We start from the raw sequence: 22,811 nt of genomic DNA on the forward strand, positions 1-22,811 counted from the left end.
GAGAGAGAGAGGAACGAATCAGTGCCGTGCGCGGATGTTTGAACCGTTTTTTTAACCGCGTGCCACTGACACTGGTTTTAAATAGTGACGAACGACGTTTCGATCTATCATCATTGCCCCTCAGTCAATTTCGCCCGTTCATTAACGGGAATTATAGGCCCTACGATTAATCTTTTTCTTCCGGGCGTCGCCGGCGCCGAGCAGAACAGCACAGCCGACCCGATACGTACCAAGGCCTTTATCTTAATTACAGTCAACCCCCGATATACTGCCCTCCCATATACCGCCACCCCACCTACCGCCAGGTTTTCTCAATGTACATCTCAATACGAATACATATCTAAACACTCCCGATATACTGCCATACTCTCTATATCGCCAAAATCATTCTGCACCGATGTGGGCGGTTTAGGAATAACGGGGGCTGAATGTACTTGGAGCACGGACTTTTTTCAAGAAAAACAATGGAGGGCGAAGGGGAAAAATGAAAATGAATTATCTTTTACAATAGGCGTTTTAAAATGGAAGGTCATAGATTAAAAATGATTTAATTATTCTTAAATGAAATAATTATTATAAAGTATTATTCTTCTTCTAATTATTATTATCATAATAATTATTTTTTGTACTATTTGAGTATTTTCCACATAAGACCTCGGAAGGACTGCAGAAAAAAGAAGTGGAAATTGTGATTGAAAACATTATCGTATCAGAATTAACAAAAATTAAAAACTTTCTTTTTGATTGAAAAATATTGTCATGAATACACTTCAAAGATGACTAGAAATATATACTCTTCCAATTTGATGATTTTTGCGAATTCTGGAATCCGTACTCAAAGTAATTAAGAAAAAGGCGTTAAACGGCTGTTCGTTCGTTGGTGTTCGAAATTCATCCGTTTCTCGAACGACCGTTTCAGTCAACGGTTTCAGTTATTTGAATTTGAATACGAAATATCAGAAATGACTTTCTGCTAGCAGACTATTACGAGAGATTTCCCAGTAATCCTTTCGTTAAAATCGTCGTTCATATTTCTCCCGTTGCGCCGGACGATTAACGACGCGATTTGAGTTTGAATACGCGACCTCATTCGAAATGACGTCACGCGTATTTATCTATCTAGTCGCGTTTCTCGCTGAGCGATTTGTGGTGTCCAGTTTCGCATGCTTATCCTTATCCCTGTACACCTTTGTTAACACTCTCGGGGATCAAAGAGAGATAGATGGCTATCATCGTTAACGTCAGATCAGCGCGCTAATCCGACCAGCGTCACTAATCCGACCGGCGAATTAGAGGCCACACTTTTGTTGTCGACTAAAAGCGGGTACATCAAGCATCAGCGATTAATTACATGTGTTCGACCCAAGGTCACGTTCGCTCCAGGTGAATTCGAGATGCCGTTGACAGCTCGAATGACGTGTGCCCCGGTCGTCGTCTTGTCAAAATTCGGTCATCGTTCGCCTAATTTGACGCTATGTCTCATCTGAGTTCGACAATATTGTTGCAGTGGACAGTGTTAAGGAAATTTTTGTCTGGAATTTGTGGATCCGATTTGTAAACAAACAGATTTGACTCCAGTTCCACAGTTTTGTACGGGTTTAGTTTGATTCTGGATCCAATTCCACAGTTTTGTGGATTTAATTTGACTCTGGATCCAGTTCCACAGTTGTGTGGGTTTAATTTGACTCTGGAACCAGTTCCACAGTTTAATTGACTTTGGACATAGTTCCACAGTTGTGTAGGTTTAATTCGACACTGGATCCAGTTCCACAGTGTGTGTTTAATTTGACTCTGGATCCAGTTCCACAGTTGTGTGGGTTTAATTTGACTCTGGATCCAGTTCCACAGTGTGTGTTTGATTTGACTCTGGATCAAGTTCGACAGTTGTGTGGGTTTAATTTGACTCTGGACCCAGTTCCACAGTTGTGTGGGTTTAATTTGACTCTGGATCCAGTTCCACAGTGTGTGTTTGATTTGACTCTGGATCCAGTTCCACAGTGTGTGTGTTTGATTTGACTCTGGATCAAGTTCGACAGTTGTGTGGGTTTAATTTGACTCTGGACCCAGTTCAAAAGTTGTGTGGGTATAATCTGACTCTGGATCCAGGTCCACAGGTTGTGTCAGTGACTAAGTTCTCGAGCTTACAATTTCTCTAGCTATGTCGGTAAATATAGTTGACATTTATACGAAACTGCATGGACATGTAAACGTGGACATCGGAAAAAAACCCATAGTTTGATACAGAAAATAGCGTAACAGGAGCCGACACGGCGGTCCCTAGACGCCCGTTTAGATTATACTAACCGCCTGTCAAGTCCGCCGTAAAAACCACCTTATCCAATAGCGCGGACATTTCTATCACCGCGGTTTCGTAACAATCGTAATACGATATTTCAACGCCCTGCCCGTTCTTTTTTTTAAAATAGTTTTTGCTCCTCGAAGTAAAAGACCTGTCCGTAGACGTTAGTTTTATCGCGTGTTACATAATTCGTAAGGGACAAATTACGACATCACGGTCGAATAACGAACGCTGGCTGATGTCGTTGTCACCGCTCGTGGCATTTTATAATGTCAGATACCTATTTCTTTTCTAGAAAATCGAGCATATAATTTGGCCGGCTTCCAGTTTTTTTTCTAAAAACTGAAGGCAGTACTGACGGGGTCGGATTTCCGTGGCAGTTTCATCAACTCCCTAGCTTCTGATTTTCCGTTTTTTTTCACATTTGAAACATCAAAGATTGTAGACACTGTATTTGTTTAGGTTATACTAAAGCATTGAGGTGAAGGCATAATTGGAACTATTCCATGTGCCGTTCTTTTTTCATATCGCGTTTCTCTCCACAAACGAGATGAGCGCAGAATGTCGGTTGTTGTTGATCTTGTATCAATAATCTTCGTCGCAGATTCCACGAATTTTTGCGTTTCACTGTTTTGCTTTGATAGTTTGTGAACGTTATTCACCGAACGACCTTGACACGCGAGCGGTTTTGACCTTGTTAGCGTCTTTGCGAACGCGCCGCAGCTGTAGGGGGAGGGGGTTCACCAAGAACCCATGTGTCTGTTTAGTCGCTGCTCTGAAATCACAGCTGTGAGGGGAGGGGTTCATGTGTCGAGTGTTCTACAAGAGGAGGTTCACCAAAGAGGTATGTTCTAGCCATTGGTTTTAGCCTCCACATCTCTTCAGTGGATCGAAACACAAACAATGATCGCGTCACACAACGGACCGATCAAGGGAAGGATTCCTTTACAGGGATAGCGCCATATATCCGAACCCAAATTAATTACACATCGTCGCCGACGTGTCTATGCTGACTGCCGCCCCAGTTGTTGTTAAGTTTCGCTGCACCGCGAGAAAACGTATGTCATCTCGTGGAATGGTTCTCGCTTATGCTGAAATTGTTGACGCGCCAGCGCAGCGGAAAGTTCTCGGCCGCCGGCCCGGAATCAGTGGCCGTGCCAGGCCGCCGACAGCACAACAGTCTTGCCGTAGTTTGATAGAGCGAGGCGATCGACCTTGAAACATTCGGGAAACGACGGACGAAATGCCCGCTTGAACCCATCGCCCATAAAACTATAGACGAAAGGATTCAAGCACGAGTTGGCGTATGAGAGTGTGTGAGCAAAGATTTTGAAGTTGTACGTGATCATGTTGCGCGGGAAATCCTCGCCTGCCAGCGCGAACCAAATCTGAAAGAAGTGGATCGGGAACCAACATATGGCGAACAGCGCGACGACGGTGGCCACCATTTTGGCCAGTTTCTTGCGATTGCGCAGTTGTATGTCGCGTGACTGCTGGTGCGTCTCGAGCGGCTGAAAAAAATTGAAAAATTAAAAGTGAAACGTTTTCATTATATCACGAAAAAGCGAATGTTGAAATCACCACACCCCGAGAGTCAATGTTTTGTTCCACTCCCTGAGTTCTCACCACAGCTGTATGGGAATGGGGTTCACCAAGAACCCATGTGTCTGTTCTACTCATCGCTACTCTACCACCACAGCTGTGAGAAGAGGGATTCTCCAACAACCCATATGTCTGATCTACTCACTGCTCTCCCACCTCAGCTGTGAGGGGAGGGGGTTCACCAAGAACCATGTGTCTGTTCTACTCATCGCTACTCTACCACCACAGCTGTGAGAAGAGGGGTTCTCCAACAACCCATATGTCTGATCTACTCACTGCTCTCCCACCTCAGCTGTGAGGGGAGGGGGTTCACCAAGAACCATGTGTCTGTTCTACTCATCGCTACTCTACCACCACAGCTGTGAGAAGAGGGGTTCTCCAAGAACCCATATGTCTGGTCTACTCACTGCTCTCCCACCTCAGCTGTGAGGGGGAGGGGGTCTACCAAGACCTAATCACTGCTCTCCCACCACAGCTCAGATACACGACACCGTTTGATATTCAAAGACAGATTTAACCTACCTGGTGAACGTCGTTGTGGTTTGACCGGCCGTTCGAACTGCGTCGGTAAAACGTCATCAAGATGGCGGAATAGCAGACGATGATGATCGATAATGGCAACACGTAGGTGATGACGACACTGGCTAGAACTTGTATTTTGTTGACGGCCGCAGACGGCCAAGCGGCCACGCAATACGTCTGCGAGTCCTCCCTCTTCAACACGTGGTAAACACCGTACGGTATTGACAACAGTAGCGAGACTGAAACAAGATAAAATTACCAATAGTTTTTTTTTTGTAGACGAGAGTATTTATTGATTTCATGGGGTATCGGCACCGATACTGTATGGCAGGCGATGATCCCACATCAATCCGCCAGGTTTGCTAGTGGCTACTGGGTAACCGCGCTTCAATTTCTTTTACATTCGTATAAAAATTCGAATCAACTTTTTTGATTAGTAAATCAATTTTCAGTGAAATCTAAGCGATACATTGAGTGGGAAAGTGAATCTTGCATCTATTTAAGGCTCATTTGATGATATTCGGATTTGGAAGTCTTTCTAGGAATATCTGACTACGATTTCATCGAAAATGATACAATCTTTACTCTACGCTGAACCCAGTTTATTGTGGCACCATCTGGTGTTTGCCGCCGGTACCTCATATCAACTGAACAGGAGCTGTATTTAACTGGTATAAGATGGATTGATCAGTTTGAGAAAACAGGCATCTACTGTGAAGGTTCGCTTATTGCATTAGTTAATTACGAGGTTTCAGACTTTTTATTAGCAAACATTTAATAAAAACTGATCGTCCACACTTCGCGTGTGTTCAGTATTTCACCTGAGACATTTATAATTGAAAATCAACTACAAACACCAGGCATAAGATATTTTATAAGCACACTTTCAAAAAATGATCATCCGCACTTCACGTGTGTCCAGTGCTTCACCTGAGACATTTATAATTGAAAATGAACTACAAACACCAGGCATAAGATATTTTATAAGCACACTTTCAAAAAATGATCATCCGCACTTCACGTGTGTCCAGTGCTTCACTTGAGACATTTTTAATTGAAAATGAACTACAAACACCAGGCATAAGATATTTTATAAGCACACTTTCAAAAAATGATCATCCGCACTTCACGTGTGTTCAGTGCTTCACTTGAAACATTTTTAATTGAAATGAACTACAAACGTTAGACATTAGATACTTCATCGGCACACTTTCAATACGCTTTCAAACACTGCAATATCGCTCGAACGGTTGGCTCACTAAGCTACAGATTTACTCGCGCGTTGCGCGCGGAACTGTACGAATAAATTCCGAGAATTGCTCGTTAATTTCCGACGGAAACAACGAATGTAATCGAAATGAAAAAAAAAAAAACAAAAACCAACACAGAATTCCAATTTAAACGACCGTTTAAGTTTAAAAGGAAATGCTCTTAGAATTGCAATTCAAATTCCAATTAGCGGTTTATGCGCGGTGAGGGAGGTAAAAAAATGCGCGCACGGCCGACGAATGCTCGGGTAAGTAGATAGTTTGAGCGTGTGTTATTGCTGCGACAGCGAGATTAGAAAAAAGCGAGAATCCTTGAATTGTTAGAGCTTCCCCGATTGACATTGTCAATTTCAACTTCCAACAGTTAGTAAAGCTAATAAAGAAACTGTTCAACTTCCCTGCTAATTTCATTCACAAACGCTGAATGTTTGAATACTGTTCAATGCTTACTCTAAATTTAGAAAGTTTAACAATCCCCAGTTTGATGATCCTTATCTAAATAAGTTCCATTTCTTATTCGTTTAAAACGATAAAGCACTATAAGAGCCTTGACCATTTTGGACTTGGGAAAATGGTTCCTCGCAAATTAGAAATAATCTTTTACTGGCTCAAATCCAACTCTGGAATTCATGCTAGCATAAAATGGCTATTAAGATCTTCACCGTCAATTCGACGGCGGGCCTGAAAAATCTGGTAAAAATTCCGCGATTCATCAAACATTCCCGGAAAATTACTGAAAATGCGGAACTCTCTCAATTTCTTTAAGATCTTGTGAAGTGAAATTTTCGATGGTTCTATAGCTGTGGCCTCGGTTTTATAGACTGTTATTATCTTAAACCCGGGGGCTAAACTAAATTCATTTTCAATCGATTTAAACCCCGGCTTAAAGGTAATAAATACCAGGCTATGAAACCGACCCCTTATTTGAAATTAACTGATTTCAGCTCTTGAGTCAAATCCAATTTTGAAGTGAGGAACTTGGTCAGTTCTGTAGTAGTACATACTTCAACACTTAAAAATGTAATATCTAAATGTAATATCTTTGGTTTGATAAGGTGTCCCTTACAAACCCACCACACATGCCGGTAACGAAACAGGGGGGTTGATTTAGCAGATGTGGGATTTTTGAGTTCTTCATTTATTTTGAATTTTCACGGTCTGATTTTATTCACATTTGCTAATCACACAACCGGTCCTGTGGCCCAATGGATAAGGCATCTGACTACGAATCAGGGGATTCCAGGTTCGAGTCCTGGCAGGATCGCGAGTATATTTTTTCGCTAGTCTTCATCTTTTTAAACGGGGATTTGATTTTTATATGGGAGTACACGCTTGTGTGATCAGGTCGGCAAATCTTTTTTAAACCGTTGATCCTGAAAAATTTGAAGTATAATATAACTAGGTCTTAATTCCACGTGGAAAAGACGGCAATAACGAAATACGAAATTTGCGACGAAGATTCGCGGAATCAATAAAATCGATACATTTATTCATTCGAGAAATAAAAGAATTGACGTTCATTTTCCGAACAGCGCAGAACAGCAAGCTCTTTCTGATAAAAGTCTGATTTTATCATTTTCAACACGCAATCTGCGCTCTTCATTTTCAATTTGATATCAGACGACAACTATTAACTACGTCATAAAATTGAAGACAAATATCGTCGAGATCGTCTCGCAGCAGACGAGATGAGATCTGCTCGAAATCAACGGCGCTTTTTTCGCAAGTATTACATGAAAACCTAATTTATATCGTCGTCCTATCAAGGGCTCTTTTTTCTGAAGATAACAAACGCCGTCTGCCGTTCTGAGTTATGCAATTTGAACTGACTCAAAATCAGTTCATGTAATAACTTTTTGACTTTGAGACCAAATCGGTCCGCAAAACCAGCTACGGCGAGATTTTTCTAACAAAAAAAATAACAAAAAATAGGCCTATTATAACAAATTCTTGTAATCAGAGAATGATAAGGTATATATGTATTGATTGGGAATAGGCTATTTTGACAACCAGTCGTGACACCTGAGTGGTCACCTCCTGTAGCTGGTCACCACACTGGGCATCCTACCTCGGCCGGGATTCGAACCTGATCGCGTTGAGACTCGCATCGGTACGCAACCCTGCCACACAAGACCGAGTGCGCAGCTACTCGCGCAGCTTAGATGATGTCTTTATCAGCCAATCAAAAATCCCGTTTTACTTTAGCCCGGGTTTTCCCATTTATAGTTGTTCCGTTCTCAGCGATTATACAACGAGCAATCTGATTGGTGACGCGAGTTGTGCCGCACATGTATCTGCGCACCCGGTCTAGTGTGGCAGGGTTTCATGCCGTGACTGAATTCCCACTAACCTATCGAAGCCGCTCGCCTCTCTCTATCTCTCTTTCTCTTTAATCTTATCGATGTTCGATTTTTGAAGATCTAAAAACCGTCGTTTTACGTCTCATTTCGTTTTGATTCGTTCACGCGGAAAAAAGAATCCGAGCGCGCGAGGAAGCAGGAAGCAAACGATTCATTTTACCGTTAGAAATATCTTATCGGTAAAATTAATCATCGCAGCAGTTGTAGCGGTAGCGGCGGCAGCAGCGGCAGAATAACTCTGATAAATCTGAACATTTCTGAAATTTAATTTTTCATCTGATGAACACGACCTCGATTCGACCATGAATATGCATGTAATTCTTCATCGGTCGTCTTTCATGACCTACCACGTGAAAATCCATTACATCGATCTGTGTATCTATGGCAAACGAGTAAAACATCTGGATCCAGTTTTGCAGTTGTGAGTTAGAGTTACCTCTGCGTTAAAATTAGTTCATTTTCAATGAGATAACTCAGGGTCAAATTTTAAGTCCGAACTGTGGAACTGGACCCTGTTTCACTGGCGATTTGGATGAATTACTTTTATCCATCTTCAGGTATCTGTTGCGCAGTCGTGACTCGAGCCTGGTTTTGGGCGGACAGGTTGCCGCTAAGCGGCCACCAGTCTATATATCTAGCCAATGGGATCGGTTGTATTGATAGATGAATCTGCAGGTGAAAAATCATCCTCACCCGCCAAGGGATTCGAACCCACTTCGCTAAAGCTGTTCCCCGAACCCCTTGACCTCACGAGTCGTCGGAGCCGTTACTAGCCGACCAGAATCTTCTGCTGGTTTTCCCGTTAAATGGACCAATCAGCGAACGTTTTACCGAACAAGGAAGTATTTCGCAAATCGATGTACTATGACGCCATGCGCAACAGCGCCAGTAATGAAATCACGCTTCGTGAAGCCTGGGGGCTGGTGGAAGCGAGTTCGGGAGTGATACCGGACCCCTGGCAAGCGAGGATGGTGAAAAACAACGCATCTGATTGGCTTGATATATAGACTGGTGGCCGCCGAGCGGTGAACTGTCCGCCCAAGAAATCCTCGGCGGTGTAGGGTAGATGAAGGTTGACGACCGATGAAGGGTTTGCGGGCAGGGTTCGCGTTGGCGCAAGCTTCGGCGGGAGGTAATCAAACCTTGGCAAGCGAGGATGCTATCTACTTCATATTTCTATCGCGGTTATCACTCAAGGATAACCGAACTCTGATACCTTCATCTACATACACACGCGAACATTATACTGTGGCGTTCAATCACCTCGCGTCGAGCTCCGATCCGACTTGATTAAGTATTTATATATTTATATTTATTCGCTCGTAAATTGCGACGGTCGCGTTACTCGCGGCTACAAATTGAATAAAATTGAATTAAACACCCATCGATGTAGGTGGTAGTTTTATTGATATAGGCCTAAACCGTACGTACTTAGCGATAATGCGTCGTATATGTAAAGCGTCCCTTTAAACACGCGTCAATTATCTATTCATCAATTCTATCGATTTTCTGAATCCCCGACGCCATTTTGTGATCGTCCTTTTCTCTCGGGATTATATTAGACAAAATCTGGGCAGAAACTAGTTCAATGTCAGGTCGAAAGTTAGATATGACCGGTCGAAATTTGTTCATTCCTTACTATTCAAGAACTTAAGAACTTGGTTCCTCAGTTGAAAACTGGGTTTGTTACTAGAGCCAAAATTATTTCTATTTTGCGATCGTCCATTTTGCGCACTCACCCGGGGATCGAACCCGAATCGAATATACTTAACGTACTATTTCAGTACTTTGTAAATTCAATAGTTTAGCATAAAAGCCGTTATTAGTACATATTCATGAATAGTCTAATTGTTACGCATATGCGAAAGAATGTACGTTGGCCGAAACGCATATGCGTTACAATTAGAATTCATGAATATATACAAATAACAGCTTTGTTGCTGAACTATTGAATTTGCAAAATTCCAAAATAGTCAAATATTGTTGTAAAAGTAGCCGAATACGATGGCCGTGTTTTAAAAAGTACAATGTGATAGTAGTAGTAGTAGGCCTAGCTTCTATCACAGAGTGATAATTAGAGTCTGTTTACAAATAACACCAATACAATTTGTGAAGCTGTAAAAATGTCATATAATTCTTCTGTACACGACGAGGCACACGAGCCGAATAATGCGCACGCAAAGTGCTTTTTCCGGCGCATTTTGCCGTTCGCCAAATATCTAAACGACCTTATCTAGAATTGGTAAATGGCCTCGAACGCGGGTGATGTTGTAGTCGAGGCAATATCATTACCAGGTCCCTGCGACATTAAAAATATCAATAATCCAGTTGATGTAGGATTTGATTTAATTCTCAATTAATGAAACGGCATCTCATTAAAAACGTCGTCGTCCGCACGTGAGTACTATAAGTCCCGATGAAAGCATCTTGTAGAAAAAACGGCAGCTGAAGGGCGACCATCTTCATTGCATCTCATTATAATCAGGGTTTGATGCAAAATGAACGGCCACCAATCGGGCGCGAAATAGTTCATAATCGAACGATCTTAATCGATGCCCCATGCTGCATGACGTAAGAATGCCGTCTCCGTCTATGTAACGCAATTCGGGATTTAAACGATTCTTGTTCGCACAAAAGCTCGTAGATATTTCAAAATATGTTACAAAAATATGTATCTCAAATAACCATCGTCGAAACACTTAGTTGTGTAAATAACCGAAGAATCACGTCGAGAAGAATACAAATAGTCCAAAAGCTTCCATGTTGACGTTTATATCCGGATATTCGTCTTCAGGAATGTTAGATTTCAATTAATTTCTAAAGGCTGTTTTAGAAATAGCCGTTACAGATCGATTTTCAAATTACATTACCAGTCTATCTCGAACATCGACCTTTTAATCACCAAAATATTAGGTTTTCTGCTTATGATATACGTGTACAAACGTATGAACAAAAAATAATCATTTTTCAAATTGAAACTTACTTATCCAAATACCGACGCTTGTGACCACGGCTAGTTTGGGAGTTCGAATATCGATCGACCTCAACGGGTGACAAATAGCAGCGTATCGGTCAACAGTCATAGCGGTTAAGGTCAAACATGTTGACATCACTGTTACCTGAAAGATAGATATGAATATAGATATCAATTTTTCTCATTAAGATATTAGAGGGGCATTTTTCATCACTGGTCTTGCCACTCCAAGGATCAAGGAAAAGTTGTTTGAATCCTGGTGGTAGCAGTCGGTCTGTCGGTCGGCCAGCCGACCAGCCGAACAACCAGCCGGCCGACCAGCTAGCCAGCCGACCAGCCAGCAGCCAGCCAGCCAGTCAGTCAGTCAGTCAGTCAAATCCCTGGCATTTGGATTCTTTTTATGCGAATACAAACCATCTTTAATGTCAAAGAGGGGTTTATTATAACACGCCTACCCTTCATATACGATATTATCAAAAACAAAACAAAATGTATGCGCGTTTTTATCATCTGTATTGAAAATTCGACGATGCAATAAGAAACCCCCGGAGAAGAAGCGGACTCTGCTAGATTTTTCCAGCCGTTCGTCCATCTCTCATTTCCCTTCCTCCCAAGGATAAAAACGTGCAGAAGAATATCACTTTCCATCTATGGCTCCGTTTTCTATCATCGCTGCGACGACAAAAAAAAACAAATTTCCGCGGTAGTCTAAAAATATCGTTAATCCGAAAAGAGAAAGAGAAGCTTACATTTCCGGCCTGGTTTTTAACATACTCTCGTCGCGGTGTCATCTTCGCATATACGGGATGCACGGATGAATGTTAAAGTTCGTTGGCTTTGCATCCAGTCGATATAATCTTAAATACTGTCGAGATAAACACATTTCAGGAGGGGTCTATACAGAAATTGGAATATGAAAGTGACGCAGACGCTTCCTCGAAATTTGAAATTTCTTCCTTACATCCAGGAATCGCTGTTCTGCGGGGACCGTGTAATGGAACTTTCTTACAAAACCGCCGAAGTAACAGTTTACAGAGATAAACTACCGATTAACGAGGAGTATGGGATACGAGGAGTCGTAATTGGGATATGAAAGTGACGCAGACGCTTCCTCGTTATTTGAAATTTTCTCCTTTCAAAAGTCCTTGAAAACTCCTTATATCCATGGTATGACTGATCTCAAAGGACCCAGTGACATTTAACTATTTTGTGTCACAAGCTTCATTTCGATTTTGAATAAACCATTTTATTTTAGGGCACTTTTTGTTAGGGCACTTTTGAATCCAGCTTTGTTGGGTCGTTCTTTCTTAAAACTATTTGTGATGCGTGTGAATCTCTAGCTTTCAAAGTTGTGAACCCCGAGGCCGCTTGCATAGTCATGGCTTAGACTTATGATCAATCTAAGACCAACTTAGCCAATCTATCAACTTAAGACCAGCCTTAAGATTTAAGACCACCTTCGGAAGTCACGACTGACTGGTGAAATACAGTATGATAAAACACCTATCATAAATGATTTTAAGAAAGAAGAAAGAATGACCCAACAATGTGGGACAAAGTCCCTAGCAAAATGCCGGCTATATTCTATTTCAACTTGGCTATTTCGATGTAGATTTTTTTTGCAATCCTTCCATAAAGTGTAAAATGGATTACAAAACTATGTTTTAGTTCAACTGCCAGTCCTTTCTGGTCGTAATAAGCCTTTTTATCAGGTATGATGTACCAACCAAAACTGACAGAGCTAGGCTACCTGATGTGCTGCTCTCAAGTCGTGTTGGAATAGACATCAGCATAATGGTTTATTCATTTCTCTACAATTAGCCCTACTCGGCGCGTAGCCGTTCGACGAACCACCGACACTATTCATAGCACCGACAATCTCGAGTGAAGTCTACGAACGTCGGTCGTGTTACGTAAACGTCGCAAAGATAACGCGTCACGTTCTGCGAGCGTGCGGAATATGACGACAAATTAACGGACGTTTGTCATTGTCAGCGACGGCAGAATTCGTGACTTCGCATCGAGTTCGAGGCACTCCGGCGCAGACGATAGCGATTTCGGAGTCGACACGCGGGTGAAATTAACGCGATATTAATTTCATCGTCTACTGTATTACCCTTTTATCATCAAAGCGAAGCGTCTGACTTCAAAGGGACGATTAGATCGACATGGATTTCGTAAAACTGACGTAGATCTTCTGCAAATATTATACGGGCTGTTTTTTATTAGAATGCTCTCAGACGGTAGAAATGAAGCTTTCGTCGAACGGATCAGAGAGCGAGGATCGGGCAATCGACCAATCACGCGTTGCAATGAATCAGCGGACCAATCACAATACTTCAATGATCCAGCTGACCAATAACGGTGCACGTCAATGATTTAGTCGGCCAATCACGGTACGCATTAATGATTTAAGTGAACCAATCGCATCGCTGCTTCGATTCAGTAGACCAATCACATAGCTGCAACCATTTTACAAGCCAATCAAACTGTTTCTTGTAATTCAGCTAACCAATCACAGCACGTCAGCTGACGAATCACAACTCACTTAATTTTGAGCAGGCCAAGTGACAGTGTGTTTCCCCAGAAAAAAACATTCATAAATGCATAATGCATAAGTGTGTGCATTACCTATAACAGTAATTTCTGGCAGACGCCGAAACAGCAACCGATAAAGATTGAATCGTGTTTAATTTCATGATTTATACAGTTGATATCACTATCAGGAAAATTTCGAACACGGGGGTTTAGACAGGAGGGGGTCGAGACCCCAGACACCCCCTAGGATCCGCCCCTGGAAAAATATAACTCCTTTCCTCCAAGTTGCACCTAGGTCTATTGAGAGATTAGAGTGTCGCTTAGTACATTCCCTCGAGACTTGCTAAATAGATTATTCAACGTGATTTCCGCTTATTTGTTCGTCTGGCTGACTTCCGCATCTTGCCCCGCGGTGAACTAATTCTATGTAATGAGAGCATTGATCATGCGTAGAATTATTATATCTCATCAATTAAGACTTACACGCCGCCCGACCATAGTTTCTAATTTCCTTCCCGTGTCCCGTTTCCGGGTTAATCAAAGCGCGGTATCAAGTGCAGACGACTACGCCGCCGCCGCCGATCGATAGGTTCCAGACAGGCCGCGGGTGCAATTTTGTCAAATTATTCAATTCAGCCTTCAGTGTTTTGAATTATTCAGGCGATATCAAGCGATTTAACAGTTCACAATCGGAGATGATTATTACTTGTGGCGACAGAGTTTCTTGGTCGAAGGTTCTTCTCTGGTCTCTCCCCCATTGGGAAAAGAAATATTGAACCCGCTTATAATGCGTGGCGCTCGTTGGGTCGAGGGAAGTTTAAAAAAAGTGGACGAGTGGTCCCTATTTCGAAACCACTGGCGTTGGCTGTCAAGACACATACAAGCAAGGACCAATCTCTGTTAACTTAGTCACAGGTTGTGAGTCATAACAACCAATAAAAGTACCCTGTCTGTCTCCTAAGACCCTCTGTCACTTGCAGTTGGGACGTAACAACTCTACTAAAAGTACAGATATAGTTTTGATGTTGGTCGGATTTGCAGGATCCTTTATCTCAATAGATGTCCAAATTGGAAATTTTGGTTATGGCGCATTAAAACAGTGACGGTGTCGGCTTCTCGCGTTCACAACATGTTCACACCCGGCCTACAGCTGGTCGCTGAGCACGTGGCGTTTGTTTCACCTCAGAGAGCCACATAGGTCAAGGTCAATCATTATCGGCTGCGCGCGAGGGAAAGTGATTGATCAGCGAGTTGCGGGAAGTGCCCGTCGACAGCGCGCTATTCCACCCGCGGAGGAAGACGCGGTCAAACCGCGCAAATGGACGAGGGTTGATTAGTCCGCGAACTAATAAAACATCGGCTGAATGCGCAGCTTTTCCTCAATCAAGTTCTCTTTAACGGGTCCTTCATACCGGCTTCTTAAGTAACGAGTGGTTTTCCTGCTCACGCGTTCAGCCTTGACCTTGACCTCGATAACAACATAAACGAAAAGAGCGACCTCGCATTTTGAACGAAATACCGTGTAATCAGTTTATCCCGTTAATTCAGTTCACCGTCGAATTCCATAACCAAATTATTTTCAGATTGAATTCGAGTAATTGGCTTGTTGTTGTTGTTGGAGATCCCCTGGGCGTGAAGTGTTTCTGCCTGGCTTTATAACCTCCGCTGCCGCACAGGTGCTTCCTTGGCCTTCTGCATATTAGTTACAACGCTGCGAACTCTATATGTACGGTAGCGTAAATAGCGCCCGCGAGAAGGCTCGAGTCAGTAGGAAAAATAACCGCAGATCCGCACAGAAATAGATCATATGCAAATGAGGAACCTCAACACCAGTTATCCCACCAGATGACGTGGCAAGCACTCTACCGGTTGTCAAAATCAGTTCATTTTCAATCTTTACACCGTATTTCGTATTTCCGAATCCACGTTTTATCACAGGACCCAAATATACAACGAATTAATTCTTCTACTCAGATATCGGTTAAGTTTTCATTAAAATAATCGGTTTATAAAAGAAAGTTAATTGGATTTTTTAAACTAAAATGAAGAAAATCTTTAGCGTGGAAGACCGAGTAACTACAAGCGACACCTGGTGGATCCTCGCTTGCCGTATGATACAGTATGTAATCTATTTCACATTGATTCAATATGATTAAAAAAATGGTTATAATACGAAAATATTTTACAGATTATTTTTAGGAGGACCACAAAGGAGCCATTAGGCTGCGATTTATGAAAGGTACGGCCTCTGGGCCTCGAAAATAGAATCGGCGACCTTCCGACCGCGAAATTAAGGCAGATGTGTTATGGATATTCTTTCGTCCTCCAATGCACATCGCACAATTCATTTAGTGGTCGATGCTGTTTGCCGACAACCGATTTCCCTCCGAACGAAAATCCGACCGCGGACAAAAAATGACTTCCCCGTTCTACAAGGTATCTTCTGGCGCTTATTGGGAACTAGATTGTTTCCGCTAGAGTGCGCTAATGCACGCGCGACTCCCGCGCGATCGATTCGTGCAGAAATGTGGCCCAGCGATCCGGAAAATGACAGGCGTCTTGCAAACTTGTCGTTTGATTTAAACTCAGTTCGGCTTCGGGAGCCGTCTTACAGATCTATCGTACAAGCGAAAACTCTTTGAAGCGAAATTTCGACCCAACACGCGGTCGACGATTTCAAATTGGCAAGTTATCGATCACCGACAATTGTCGCTGATTTTCATAATAATTATTATTGATTACGATGTCCTCCTTTTTCTCAGCGTGCATATATTTCGTAAACGCTTTAATTTAAGAAAAAGAAGAATTAAGTGAAATTAAAAGATATGTGATGAAAAAAAACCCAACTAGGACAAGATAATACAGTCAGACCCGCTTACTCCTTATCGGCTTAATCCTGATTTTGGTATAATCCGGGCATTATTTGCAGTCCATTTGTTCGTTAATATTTATACAAGAATATGAATTCGAATCCGGATTTCCCGTGTAAACCGATATGAGTTTTGTTGGCCTCGAATGAGCCGAATTTAGCGGGTTCCACCATAAACCTGTTATAAATGCCGATCGGGAGACGTTGGAAACGATACGCACGCCATCTGGCGGGATAGCTGGTGGCACGGAGTCCTCGTTGACAAAAACTTATTTATTCTTTTATCAATCAGACTACGGTGTGAATTTATGTTTATGTGTCTTACAGCTTACTCTAGTCAGTAGAATCAACATTGATCTTATCTTATCTTATTAATCTTATCATCTACGAATAACAACGCAGTTTTCTCGATAAGATAGATTGTTTCCGCTAGGGTGCGCTAATGCAATCAGCCCCCCGCGGGTTACAACGAAGTCAGCTCTGATTCAAATACCATCATTTTCGAATATTGTTAGTGCGGCCCCATTAATCATGGTTCACTTGCGTTATGATCATATCATGGGGGGGATGTGTGTGTGTGTGGGGGGCGTCAGTGGGGGGGGGGGGGGCATTATGGATGTATAGACGTATTTGTTGGATGATCTCAGCTTGATTTCCATGTGATCACGATTTCACGATTTGATGCCATCACAGGGGGAATTATGAAGGTAGTCATCTTTTCTAGAAGGGCCCAGGTCGATTCCCTCGGGGTAACTATCATCTGGTGATATCAATGGGGGATTTATGAACGTAGTCATCTTTTCTGGATTTGTGGCAATCGGTATCACCCGAGTGTCTAAAGGCCAATTCATTCAGTAATGCTATGATATCATGTGGAGATTGAAGGAGGCGGCAATCATCTTTCTAAACAGTTTTTTTTCAGGTAATCCGATAATGTCATTAGGAACTTCGTAGATGCGGCCGTCTTTTTGCACGGAAGATTCGAGGCAAACTCAAATTCCATGCTCCCTCAGCAGGAATTCGAACCTGATGGCATTGCTACACTCAGCCACGGCACGAACCCCTGCCACAATAGACCGGGTGCGCAGGTACGTATACGCAGGTTTGCCGCGAAAAACTTGCGGCACCAATCAGATTGCTCGTTGTATAGTCTTAGCAAATTTCACGGATAAACTATAAATGGCCGGGCTAAAACGAAACGTGATTTCTGATTGGCTAATAATGACAACGTCCAAGCTACAATTTCTCTCTTCCATTGTTTTGCTTTTCTGTGAAATAAATATTGAATTGAATTGGATTGAAGCTGCGCGCTCGGGCTAGTGTGGCAGGGTTTCGCGGCGATAAAATCTCGATAAAAAAATCTACGCCGAATTTTACAAGAAAATCGAAGCAGAAAAGCAGAAAAACTGGTGACAGTTGAACGAATCGTTCCCCTCGTCGATAATTCCTATAACTCGGGGGGATTTCTCCACGGGCAATGATACGCCTGTCGTTCCGTGCGACGTCATTCTGAGTAGACGCGCAGACGGACTCGACACGAATGGAATTCGGTTCGATATTGTCGCCTTTTACAACTAATGAACGACCACTACACCGGCAACCGCGGCGTCCATCGCCGTGAGTGTGTAAAATTACCGGCCACATCACCCGAATGGTCGACGTGATTGCCACTTGTACACAGATATAAATGGAATGGTTTAAAAATATCGGGCACTCAGAGACGGATTTCGATTGTATATATCAATTTCGTAACCAACCATTTCTCGTCATTTTACAGACGATACAGTTTCGATCAGAAACAAACGCGCCGGGCGATAATTCCGGAATCGATAGGAGACGAATCTAAACCTACCAATCGCTCTACCGATCGCTTCTATCAGGTTTACAGATTATATACTATTCCGGAATAGGTAGAGAGCGTTCCGGTCGAAACAAACCCACCAGACGATAATTCTGGAATCGATAGAGACCCATCTTAATTTACCAAACTATCTACCGGCCGTTTCTATCAGGTTTACACATTATGCTTTCTGGAAAAGTTGGACGTATTCCGGGTCGAAGAGAATCCGGAATCGCTAGAAACCAAACGAAACCTACCAAACTCTATACCGGCCACTACTATCCGGTTTACAGATAGCAAACTCTCTACCGGCCTGTTTCTATCCGGTTTACAGATTGCAAACTCTCTACCGGCCGCTTCTATCAGGTTTACAGATTACAAACTCTCTACCGGCCGCTTCTATCAGGTTTACAGATTATACAAACTCTCTACCGGCCGCTTCTATCAGGTTTACAGATTACAAACTCTCTACCGGCCGCTTCTATCAGGTTTACAGATTGCAAACTCTCTACCGGCCGCTTCTATAAGGTTTACAGATTACAAACTCTCTACCGACCGCTTCTATCAGGTTTACAGATTACAAACTCTCTACCGGCCGCTTCTATCAGGTTTACAGATTACACTCTTTCGGAATAGGTAGACTGTATTCTGATCGAAGCGAATTTCGGAGACCGATTGAAACCTTCCTTTGAATTTTAGTTTCCATTCGTGTCAGTCTTCGAGTTTTCTCCCGCGCATGAAGCCGATATCGCTGATTAGACAGTAATTTCAGTTTTTCCGCCGAGCTAGACAGCAGAACAGACAGCAGAACAGATAGCAGAACCGACAGCAGAACAGACAACAGAACCGACAGCAGAACAGGCAACAGACGAATATTATATAAAACGGTTGCAGTATTTTGTCTGTTTTTATTGTTTCATCGTTAATTTCCATATCGTCGGTAGTTAAGTCGAGTCAGCAGCAAAGAAGAAGAAAGTATCTCTACTAAACTACAGTCGGCAGTATTTAACGTCTGCTGCATTTCCTCCGCGTATTCTCCCACGAGGTAAAGAATTTACATATAAAACAACAGCTCATTTGATAGTTCGGCGCGATCATCTTTGTTATTATGTATATATATATATATATATATATTTTTATATGCCTTGTGGGTTTAGTTCTATTACGGTCGGAAATAGAAACTTGATGTAAATACATTATTCAGAAATCAGATTTTGACACCGGTCCCGGCGAGGCTCACCCGAGGTGGATCCGGTTGTGGGAAATAATCGCGAAAACTTACGTACAAGTTCAACAAAGTTTTCCGTGAGTGCCTCATTTTTCGTTTCCTCAACACAAATTATTCACGTTTTTTTTTGACTTTATGATTCGAAATCGAGATTTCCAATTAACGCATACTTCGAATTCCGATTTCAGCATCAACTCCCGCGTGTGACTGGAGGGCTTACAGAGGATACGCATCAAATCAATGAAATATACGAATCATCCCTGTTTTAAAATAGAAAAAACCTAACAACCACTGAGAAACCATCATGCGTGACGAATCATTTTCTCGAGGTTTTTTTTTCGAAACCAAGAAATTTTCTTTAAAACCAATTTAGACAGTTTTATCACGTGACGAAAGACGTGGCGTCCTTTGGTGGCGGTTATTTTTTAAATTTCAAACTATTCTTCCTCTTCTTTGAAATGACGTGCGTCGGCGGTGGTTATTTTTGAAAAATCGTCTATTCCTCTCGCCTTTGAAAGCGACGACGACGATGCGCCTAGTTACCATCACGCAAAACCGACCGACATTTTTCCCTCACGCGCCAGACGGCGGATTGCAAGTTCCGAGAAACACCGACGAATCGTTGATTAAACAGATCCGGGGCCTTTTTGCTAAAGACTTTTATTTTAAGTCACAGACTTTTTGTTTGATCGAAGTGCCGGTAATTGGCTACTGTGGATCAGTCGGATCAGTCGAACGATCAAACGAGATCTTTCGACGGATAGAAAAATTGCAGCGAGCAAATCATATTTCTTTGCTAAGTTTTTTTTCCATTTCATCTGCGTGTGTTGTTGATCGTGTGCTTGGAGCAAACCTTCTCGCCGACTAATCTCCTTTCGCAGACGAACAAATTCGAAGCATCGAAGCACGCGCTGATGGAAGTAAAACTGATTACTACTAGCGCGCCTGGTGGATGCTCACTTGCCATAAGTGGACTTCTCTATTGCTGCAGTAGTTGATGTCCTACTGCACACTAGTGACATCTGGTGGACCGTCACTCATGACAAGTGCAATCCTCTATTGCCGTAGTAGTTGATGGCCTACTGCGCACTAGCGACACCTGGTGGGTCTTCACTTGCCATACGTGGCATTCTCCTTCAATGCAGTCGTTGATGTCCTACTGCACACTAGTGACCCCTAGTGGATTCTTACTTGCCACAAGTGCAACTCCGATATTATCATTGGGACATTTTAGGAGACAGCCCCTTTATGCGAAGTATCTAGTGCCTCTATAAATCCCCCTATGACGTAATCAGCTATATCTATTTTTAGGAAAAGATGGCTCATGATGCAATAGGCGAATTTTTGGAGACAGCCATCTTTTATGGAAAGGTCCCCGCTGGCAGATCACCGAGGAATCACCCTTCGGCTATTATTGCATTTTCATACCATCAAATTAACATTGCTCAATCAATTAACTAACGACAAAAACTCATAGATTAAAACTTACGTAGATGACGTACATGACCAGTTTACACATCGTTTCGCCGAATATCCATTGCGGAAGTACGTAAAACGTCATCGTGAACGGAACGCAGACGACCAAAAACGCGAAATCCGTAATCGCCAAATTCACGATGTAAGTATACGTCACTTTACGTTCGTGGTGCATGACGATGACGTAGATGACCAGTCCGTTGCCCAACGCGCCTATAACGACCAACAGGGACCATATCGCCGGAACCAAGATGGCGTCGACGGCCAGCGGAGGCGGTGCGCGGTCGTACGTCGAATTCGAGTCGACGGACGCGGCGGGCGTCGTCGCCGTCAAATTAGCGGTCATATTGAACAACAGTAAATAGGTGACGTTGGCAAACGTATTTTGCCCCGTCAGCGAGTTCATCTTGCGGACGTATGCGGAAGCGTCAGTTCTCTGTCAGTCTATTTAGATGTTTGCGCAATTTATGTCATACTCGAAGCGACAGTTCGCGTCTATTTCACGCAGGTGTTTATGAAAGTGTAGTACGTCGATCGGCGGTTTTTATATGGCTATTCTCCAATATCGAATTGTCGAGAACGAAATTGATTTTTCGACGATGCTTCAAATCTATTTGATATCCTACATCATATTGGCGCTTCAGAACAGCTTCTAAATAGTGTATGTAGTACTTATTTTGTAGAGTCGATATCAGTCAAATCGTCAATTCCGGCCTTGATGTTTTTTTACGCTTGATATTTTTCCTTTTCGGGTTAATTGGAACTTTATTCACGGATATCAGAACGGTTCAGAATTTGTCGGATTCTTTAGCAGATGGCCTAGAAACGTTGTAAACTCCCCGAAAAAAAACTGCGCGATGAAAGGTTAAGTCGTCTAACAGCGTGCGATTAAATTTCATTATCGTGTTTTTTTTTCGTCGTTTTTTAATGTTTTACTCGCGCTCACGTTCGGTACAAGAAATAGCTTTTAACGCTCGGTTTTCAGCGGTTAGCACGTTTTTCGAAAAACAGTTTCCACTAGCAGCGACAGGTGTTCGACGTAATTCCATCCCCAGAATGAAATGAGAGGGAAAAACAACTATAGAGGAAATCGACACCGGGGTGTTGAGTACAACGCGTTGGAATAACGATGCAGAAGAAGAGTTGCAGGGTCGACGCGATAGGATTCCGAAACCCCGAATAATTACTATTCCCGTCTGGCGCTGTAGGAATTATCCGTCGATTACTTTAACAAATTACTGATAAATCCCAGATACGACACATCCGAATTCTGGTCCATCGTCACCGTTTGTATCGATATATTCCGACTCCGTCAAACTTCGGTGTCTTTTTAGATGTTTTTCACTGGTGCAACGGGCGCGGTTTACGTTCCCGAAGTTTAGGCTATTTCCGATGTTCTCCGAATTTCGTTCCCGATATTTTTTTCTCGAATTCCGAGATATTTTCTCGGAGCAAATTGCGAATTGGTTACGTACCCGAAGTTTAAAGAAATGGTATTTCCGATGTTTTCCGAAGCAACTGGCGAGTATTTCTCGTTCTAGATGTTTTTATTTCGGCTTTCCCGAGATTTTTTGCCGGAGCAACTTGCGCGAGAGAGTAGCGTTCCGAACTCTAACGATGTTTTACGGAGCGACTCACCCGAGTTATTTCAGGTATATTTCCGCGATGCTTTTCCCCGGGTGTAACTAATTCCAGATTCGTTTCTGATATTGTTTTCGACGCTTTCCGAAGTTCGCCGACCGTGACGACAATTTCCGATTTAATCCGCACAAAGCCGCACCGTCACCGGCAGACGATAACTAATTATATCCGATGGAAACGAAAGTGACAATTTC

General features: G+C 42.7%; 1 protein-coding gene and 1 non-coding gene across 2 annotated transcripts; one reads left to right on the forward strand and one right to left on the reverse strand.

Annotated features, from left to right (window-relative positions):
* Positions 1 to 3,444: 3,444 nt before the first annotated feature.
* On the reverse strand, positions 3,445 to 21,406 carry LOC141911589 (G-protein coupled receptor 54-like). Its single transcript, XM_074802574.1, has 4 exons — positions 20,990 to 21,406; positions 11,035 to 11,170; positions 4,424 to 4,662; positions 3,445 to 3,810 (listed from the first exon to the last, which is right to left on the reverse strand). The coding sequence occupies exons 1-4, from the start codon at positions 21,380 to 21,382 to the stop codon at positions 3,445 to 3,447; spliced, it is 1,134 nt and encodes a 377-aa protein (XP_074658675.1). The 5' UTR covers positions 21,383 to 21,406.
* Positions 6,883 to 6,955, forward strand: Trnar-acg (transfer RNA arginine (anticodon ACG)). The gene has a single exon. It is a non-coding gene; the product is annotated as a tRNA-Arg (tRNA).
* Positions 21,407 to 22,811: the final 1,405 nt, after the last annotated feature.

This window comes from Tubulanus polymorphus, chromosome 10 (genome assembly GCF_964204645.1).
Source record: "Tubulanus polymorphus chromosome 10, tnTubPoly1.2, whole genome shotgun sequence".
NCBI lineage: Eukaryota > Metazoa > Nemertea > Palaeonemertea > Tubulaniformes > Tubulanidae > Tubulanus > Tubulanus polymorphus.